The sequence below is a fragment of the Cupressus sempervirens genome, chromosome 9, assembly GCF_028749045.1.
Source record: "Cupressus sempervirens isolate cs-2001-9-10 chromosome 9, ASM2874904v1, whole genome shotgun sequence".
In the NCBI taxonomy this organism is placed as follows: domain Eukaryota; kingdom Viridiplantae; phylum Streptophyta; class Pinopsida; order Cupressales; family Cupressaceae; genus Cupressus; species Cupressus sempervirens.
In genome coordinates, this window is record NC_143126.1 from 4,391,977 (window position 1) to 4,400,447 (window position 8,471).

The following is an 8,471-nucleotide window of genomic DNA, read 5'->3' on the forward strand; positions in this document are numbered from 1 at the left end:
TATACATAATTTAGTTTGCTGTTTAAACGTTTCCCATTCTTGACAGGATATTGACTATTTTCTTTCCACTATAGAGGTCTAAAATTCGTGTCTATAAATTTTATGGTTTCCCATTTTCATCGATCTATTCAAAGACTTTAACCCCTCCATCACTCTTCTTCAAAGAGAAAAAAAATCTCCAATTCAAGTTGAAGTGCTCTTAGGCTGTGTTCATTAGTGCACATTTTTAAGTCATTAGTTATGATGCAAGTGAACTGTTCTATTCCCTGGATAATTCCTGCATGCCCAGGATGAATATCTGATTGAGCAGAAACTATAAAGTTATTCAAATGACCTTCAATACAATTTGAAATGCTTTTACACAAGGTTTTCTTTGTGTATTTTCAAAACATTAGTTGTGAGATAGATACAGAAAATTTGGGACTTGATTTTATAATTCAAAGCTCTGCATTTATTCGAAGAATTACAAGTTTCAATCAGAGGGCACACAAATCCAGCTTCAAGTTTGTGACTTGATTTTTATAATTGAAACAAGTTAACAAAATTATTGAGGGATCTGCACCTTACAATGGAAAATTAATAGAAAAAGCCTCATCCATGACTTTACAATTTGACTAGAGACGATAACCTTTGGTCAAGTCAAATTACAAAATGAAAGCTAAGATATTACACTCCTATTGAAATCTCCAAGCTGATTTACATGATATCAAGGGCAATGCAGATATGCACTTGCATGGTTACATTTATAGCATGGTTACATTTATAGTAAAGAAGATAAGAAACCTCTCAAAAATATGTTAGTGTTTATTAGCTTCTGCAAATGCAGACTCAGTATCTAGGACTTTACCATTGTCTTCAACAGTGTTAAGGGGTGGCACTATTTTCTTCCAGAACCAGTGTTTTCTCCATTGAATAATCATCTCTTCAATGGGAACACCCTTTGTTTCAGGCAAGAGGAAGTATACAAAGACAGTCATAATAAAGATCCAAGCTGCAAAGAATAGGAAAATCCCAAATCTGAATGCACAAAGAAGGAAGAGGAAGGATTGTGCAATTACAAATGTGAAAAATAGGTTTACAGTAACAGTTATCGCCTGTCCGGCGGACCGTGTCTCTAGAGGAAAAATCTCACTTGGTACAGTCCATCCAAGAGGACCCCACGACCACCCAAATGCAGCCACAAATAAACAGATCATTATTACTAAGAACACTGAGAAGCCCTTGGAAAGCTCCTTATCTCCTCCAAACTTCAAGCCCAAGATTATGCTGACAGTGACCTGTGCAAACAGGAGATGGTAATGTCACTTTAAAATCTAATTGCTCATAGTCCCAAAATAAATGAATGCAACTGATCCCTCTCTTTAATCTGGTAGTGTATATATATGGTTTTGGATCAGTCAATAGCAATGATAATGAATGCTTTGTTTTCAAAGGATGTTTTTAAGCTATGAAAATTAAAAATGTTTAGTGCTAAAAGTGTTGGTCTGATTGTTAATGTTCTCATTCGGGATTTGTGACATGGTTTAACCACCTCCTAAGCTCTGTAAGTCTAGTAGCTGTATCGGGCATTCAAAGATCGATCTTTTGGTACAATGACAACCCTAGCTTGTAACAAAAAGACCTAGATAGGGGATAGGATTCCATGTTCCAAAAACAAGAACCACTTTCTGCTGGGTTGTGTTTGAACAATAGATGATGTGAACAAGATACAACTATGCACACTTAACAAAGTAGGTTTCTTACACCAAATTAGGTTTTGCATGACTGTGACTTAGGGGAAGAGGCCTAGTAGCTGTTAGGGGCTCCAATGACCATGATAGAGTAGATATCATAGATACCCCCCAATAGTTGATCACACATGTACTAAAAGTCAATAGTTTTTAGCTTTTTTGGTCGGTGATTGACCCTTTTTGGTGTTTTTGGTGAGTGACTATTGGGGGTGAACATAACGAGTATCGGACGAGTGTTTTAAAATGGCACTTTTCGACAGTCACCTATGGAGGTATTCCAAAAAAATCAGCATTATTGGACTTATGGTTTAGGAGATCTAGGTGCATGAAGTTACCCGGGACTACTACTGAATCTCTTCCCCTAATAGAGCTGTCTTTTATATTTACTTCTTGAGCTACTCGCCATTTCCTCACAGGTTTCCCTCTATGAGTGAGGATTTTTAAGTTAGGAAACAAAAAGGGACGAGTTCAGTTTTGGAAGCATAAGAATGGATTACGTATGCACTGTATGAAGCTTGACCTATAAGCTCCACGTTGTTAAAAACTTAAAAACAAGCTTCTTTGGAAAAGTTGCTGCAACTCTTCTGACCCTGTATCCATGTTTTGAAGTCAGCTTTCAACTTGTGCATTCAGTGGTTCCTTTTAGGTGTTAATTCTAACTAGTTGGCCTTCTGTTGGAAGAGATATAAGCATTGTGCAATCCCAAAGGTTCGTGCTTTTTCATCCCAATAATGCTGAAGGGCTTGGACAAGATTTCAGCCTTCTAATCGAAAAACAATTTGTGTGATATGACATCTTAGTGAATTTTGTAAAGAAGCAACCAAGAAAGCAAATTGGTAAGGAGATAAAACCCATACCTGACATATTACCATCTGAATTCCACCACTGATTAGCAGGACTCTACGCCCCAATCGATCTACAAGGGCAATGGACACAATGGTCGAACCTACAAGAACAGCTCCAGTCATTACAGAAGAATACAAGGAAGCATTTGCCCCAAAGCCCAAGCTCTGGAAGAGAACAGGAGCATAAAACAATATGGAGTTTATTCCAGTCATTATCTGAAAAGTTGGCATGCAGATTGCCATTACAAGCTGTGGACGATTTCTCCTTATTAAAATATTCCTGAAGGGATGCTTGATGGATTTAGCCAATTCACTCGCTTCCATCATATCCTCAAATTCAGCTTCCACATCCTTGGTGCCCCTAATTCTTTCCAAAACAGCGCGGCCTTTTTCCAGACGCCCCTGTTCAATCAAACTGTTTGGGGTCTCTGGAATATACAATCCTCCAACGGTCATCAAAAATGCAGGAGCAGCAGCTAAGCCCAGAGAAAGACGCCATCCCCAGGGTTCAATTTTCTGTGTTCCATAGTTCACCATGTTTGCTGTAAAAATCCCTGATGTTGTTGCTAATTGGAACAGCATGTTCAGTCCACCTCTGAGCTTTGCAGGGGCTAGCTCCGAGAGATAGAGCGGGACGGCCTTCACACAAATTCAATTATAAATGCCTATGTAAACACCAATTCAACAAAATTTCAAATGAAACAACCCTTCAAACCAAAATAGTCTACTATAAATTAAAACTATAGATTTCCACTATCCATAAGAATGCTGCTTCCACTATCCATAAGAATGCTGCATAGTATCTGAATTTGATTGTGTAAGATTTTGACATCAACATTTCAAATTACAACTCTATCATCAGGATGCAAGAGAGTAACAGAAGAGAAAAATAATAGATAGATCACAGAGTGTAATCCAAAACATTAGTATAAAAAATCTTACACAGTCGAATACAGAAACTACTACAAATTAGGTCAAACCAATCAAACTCTCATATACCTGGTTTCCAAAGCCAATTCCTATACCGAGCAATATGCGTCCGATGAAGAGCATGACCAAATTCACAGCAGCCGCATTGATTATTGCACCTCCCATGAAACTGATACCCCCACAGATAATACTGATCTTTCGTCCATGCAACCTGGTCACATAGGAGGCACCCAGTGAAGCAATCAGCCCTGCTATGTACAGTGATGATGTGAACATAGCCACAGCTTGATTGTTATATTTGCAGTAATCACTGTCTTTTGCCTCAGAGTGCTTCCTGTGGTACACTGTAGGGAAGAACTTCTTCAGAAAAGGATCCATGGATGTCACTCCACCTGAGACAGAAGAAATTTCAGTTTAAATTTCCTTTTCATTATACATGTGGAAGTCTAAGATTAATTGTTATTTCTTTAAATTAATTATTATCATGTATTAAGTTCAAGTAGTTAAAAAACCGAAGACCTCCCACATGAATGGTTCACAAATTACCATTTTATTGTAGGATTTGTATATAAATTCTGTCATTCAAGATCTGATGCAATGAAGATATCTGTTATAGGCATGATTGCTCTCTCTAAATTTCAATCTCAAGAGCTTCGTTAATATCATAAACCAAAAATCACCGACTTCATGAGATTCAATCTAATTGCTCAAGCTCATGACAGATTGTTCATGACTGACTGCTCATAGGACATGGGCATCTAAGACTAGTCTGGAGACGCCAGTCATTGAAGAGGAACAAATGGCTACTCATGCGACTTGGATCATTAAAGAAGAACTGACCGTTTGACTTATTGCGAAGTAGACGACTTCAGTTTTAGAAAGAGATAAGAAATCACTACTCATTACACATGTCGTTCAAGAAGTTCGGTAAGGCTAAAAATAGTTAATGGAACCAGAAAAAACTATCTTTGCTCCAACTTTCTAAGGACAAGACTTGTACAGGAACATGAATTCGAGCCATTGTTACTTATTTCATAAAATGGATCTGCTGTTGCTAATTTTGATGAAAAACTCCCTTAAAATTCCCCAATTTCCCTCTCATATGAGGCATAGATACCGTAATTCATGAACAAAAAGGCTTTAATATCATCAAACTACAAAACTTTTTTCCTGGCAAACAATCTGTTAAAATGAAATTTAATGCCATGAGCTGGATTTTCCCCTCAATTCTTTTGCCCAAATCCCAATTTCATGGATTTGTGAGTAAAAGGTAATCAAATTCTGCATTCAACCGGTTAAAAAGCTCACCAATATGTAATTCCTGTTCATATAGATAAGTTTAGACCCAGTTCTCAGATAATTCCAGTGTTGCTCGAACCCTTGAAAATTCAAAACAATTGAAAGCCCAAACAAACAGGAAAATTGGCCCAAATTCAAGTTCCTGTAACAAAAAATCTTATCTTGTACTCACCGGATATACCGATGTCATAGCCAAATATGGATCCCCCAACAGCAGCAATTATGGATGCCACCACGACATAGATAGTTGCTCGGCCTTTGTATCTCTCGGCTCTTTCTTGGGAAACACCCACAACATGCAAAGATCCTCCCGCCATTGTTACACCAGAAGCTCAAGAACAGCTGCAGTTGCAAGTGCTATCGCCCTTTAGTCCTTATATAGACATCACCTCATCTTTCTCAGCTTGAATGGAATTAAATAACAATGGCCTACCATTTCAAAGTCATGAAATCATCATTGGCTGAATACCTAGAAGTCGGTGAGAAGACTGACGTTGTTGAATGTGAGGAAGAAAACCTTAGAGATTTTTTTCCCCTCTGCAAAAGAAAATGTTAAATGGTGAATGATTCTAAAGTGGAGTGGACTGTATTTGGAATTTTATGAAGAATTCAAAGGCAGCTGTTTGTGTCTGTGGAAACGATAAATGTGCCTAAATATCATGCCCGTCCTGGTGATCCAGAGATGCCACGTCAGTTTTGAATTAAGGCTAAGGATATGTTTATGGGTCAGCCGTCCACAATTACCACTTAGGGGAAGTTTCTAAACACGGTAATTCTGGTAATTGTTGCTGTTGATCAGTTGACAAGTGTGTTTTAGAGCTAAACTGACATGAAAACAAAGATTGGATGACATTTTGCAATGCATACTGATACGAGTAGTTGTCTTTGGTGTAACAAGTTCTATTGCTTTGCTTTGTGGGAGTTTTCTTCTTCTTCTTTAAATAAATCTGTCCATATGGTTATTGGTATTGTGAATTTAATTTTTTCCAGTAAAATATTATTTTTGACAAGGTGTAGAACTTTTTATAGTTAATTATTATGCTAGCTATATAAATGTTAATTTAATTCTAATTTAAATAAATCTATTTAAAGAAATGTCAATAATATCTACTACAAAATAATTATAATCTAATTTACTACATTTAAAATTATTTATATTTCCTTTATTTCCATTTATATATTTAGTTTTAAAAAAAGTATATTCTATTTATAATAAGATTTAAATTTTTGACATGTAATGGTTGTGAAATTCAATCTAGAAGAATAAAAGTTAACATTAACATGCTTACACCATCCAACTCCCCATTCCTCAATTGTAGAATGCCTATCCACATTAATTATGAATAGAAACTTGCATTTTAATTATAATTGTAAAAAATAAAAATATGGTGTTATATATATATATATATGTATGATAATATTTTATTTTAATTATATTATTTGAATGATTATTTAATTGATAGTTTTATATTTGATTGATGGTAATTAAATTTTTTAAAATAATATTTAAGTTACAATTGTATTATGTTCTTATCTCTAAATTCATTAAGTGCTTGCAATATACTATAGTCTAGACAAGTACAATAAAAAAATTTCATGTGAAAAGTCACTTGTAAAGATTGAGAGCTGCATTTCATTAAATTTTATTCCTCATGAGTTTATTTAGAATGTTTGAACTAAGAGAAAGATGTTATTTTATCAATTATTTTGTTTAAAATTATTTCTTACAATTTATCTTTCTTCAAACTCTTTTTACTTTGTTTTCTTCAAATTCTTTTTTTTATTTTTTATTTTAAGTAAATGATATATAATTGAAAACTATTCAAAATTGAAATTAGATATTAAATTAAATAAATATGGATGCACTTCTTACATCAATTTTGCAAGGAGAGTTAAAATTTATTCAATCTAAAAACAATTCAACTAAGAACAAAAAAGCTTTAAAATATTAAGAATTGAGAAAATAATAAGAATAAGAATAAGAATTAGGTAGGAGCCTACAACACAACGGTAAACTGTGAGCCTCTCATCAGGAGGTCTTTGGCTCTAATCTACTTGAGCTTAACACATAAAAATAATAATTAATCTAAAAAATAAAAATAAATAAAAAATCTCTAGTCTTCGTCCCATTAGTGTAACTCCAAAGTGTCCCACTATAATGCTATGGTTAGAAGACATATATGTAATAGTTAAATGCAAATTTAATCAATAAAGCATAAGAATAAAAACACACAAAAATGGAAAAAGAAGACATAATTTTTTTAAAGTGGTACCAAACAGAGATTCCAACATTATTATCCATTAATTCAATCCATAATCGCTTGTAACTTAATAATGTTGAAAGATGCTACCAAACTCTCAATGAAAAACCTACCCTTTAAGCCACTTTAACAAGATTTATGGTGGTTACACAAATAGGGTTAGAATATGTCAACCAATAGGAAATGAGTTCTTGGTGGTTACACAAATAGGGTTAGAATATGTCAACCAATAGAAAATGAGTTCCTTTGTAAAATAATACAGTTCAGTTGAGATTTTGGGGAAAGAGCCCAATAAAACCCTTGTGAGAGTATTGTCCCTCAACCACATCCTATACTATGGAATAGATCATGCTAGCCGGGCATAACCTCTAGACCCTGCCAAGGGCATTACCCCTAAACCACTATTGAACAAATTGGGGGGAAACTACATTGATAAAAGTGGGAAAAAAATAGCCTTTGAGTCTGATTAGGCTTCATATAACAATTAATCTCCCCCTTTGAGACTAATCAAACTCCATAAAAACACATGAGATAATGGTTGTGCTCACATATCTTGTACACTTGGTTATAAATAGCCAACCAAAGATGCTAGTCCAAGTCCACAAAGTAACCCTATCTTACATGTTATTACAAATGTCATAAATTCTTTTTCTACACTTTACACATCATAGATTCTCTTTGACATCTTACATGATATAAAATCTTACACACATCATATAATTAAAGACAAGTGAAAGAGAATGTTACACACAAAATTTTCATGATTTCATCCTAGTAAGATGCATTTTTTGAAGTGGGCATTATTATTTCCAAAAAAAAAATGTTAAAGAATCTCATTATACTATAACTATCAAAGAATACAACATGCCTAGTCCTCCAATCTTAACAATCTCCTTCTTGTTTAACTTTTTACAAGATCATAGGGAGATGAAAGAGGGTGATTTCAAATGTTAGTGATTATCCCTATAACCATTATGCATTTAAAATTCCATGTACTCACAAACTTCACCAAGTATATGCACTATCCAAATCTTTACATCATTCTACGTACCAACCATATACCAATAGAAGGACATTCTACCATGTAGGTAACACTTTGATTGTTATAGTTCATAATTATACCTCGCTATAAACCAATGTTTAGAAACAAAATTTGAAGCCAAAATCTTCCCAACAAGCTTGAGTAGCTAATATATACTAATCCTTCAAAAATAGAGTCTAAAGAGAAACAATAACATATCTATCACTCATCCAACCAACCACATCATAATATAGGGTAATTTCATATGCATAAACAAATGCTATACTATCCATAATCCATTTGTATATACTCTAGAAATCACTTTATATTCATTTTCTATTCAAGGTTTGCTCTCTCTTTTATATTTTCAAGTTAAGAACAACCA

General features: G+C 34.4%; 1 protein-coding gene across 2 annotated transcripts; it reads right to left on the reverse strand.

The window, feature by feature from the left end:
• Window positions 1-644: 644 nt before the first annotated feature.
• On the reverse strand, window positions 645-5,435 carry LOC149537338 (sugar transport protein 7-like). 2 transcript variants are annotated; one of them, XM_089802851.1, is made up of 5 exons: window positions 5,238-5,435; window positions 4,977-5,146; window positions 3,575-3,897; window positions 2,588-3,214; window positions 645-1,277 (listed from the first exon to the last, which is right to left on the reverse strand). In XM_089802851.1, exons 2-5 carry the CDS (start codon window positions 5,119-5,121, stop codon window positions 798-800), a joined length of 1,575 nt encoding a protein of 524 aa, XP_089658977.1. In that variant the 5' UTR covers window positions 5,122-5,146; window positions 5,238-5,435; the 3' UTR covers window positions 645-797. The 2 variants fall into 2 exon arrangements, with proteins under 2 accessions (XP_089658977.1, XP_089658976.1); XM_089802850.1 differs by lacking the exon at window positions 5,238-5,435 and having other exon boundaries at window positions 4,977-5,154.
• Window positions 5,436-8,471: the final 3,036 nt, after the last annotated feature.

Bases quoted from the DNA above. Each gene is read 5' to 3' on its own strand.
- LOC149537338 (XM_089802851.1), bottom strand. From the start codon at position 5,121: ATGGCGGGAGGATCTTTGCATGTTGTGGGTGTTTCCCAAGAAAGAGCC. The intron at 3,898-4,976 runs GTGAGTACAAGA...CTTCTGTCTCAG, and splicing joins CTATGACATCGGTATATCCG to GTGGAGTGACATCCATGGAT. The intron at 3,215-3,574 runs GTATATGAGAGT...ATTTGTGTGAAG, and splicing joins GAATTGGCTTTGGAAACCAG to GCCGTCCCGCTCTATCTCTC.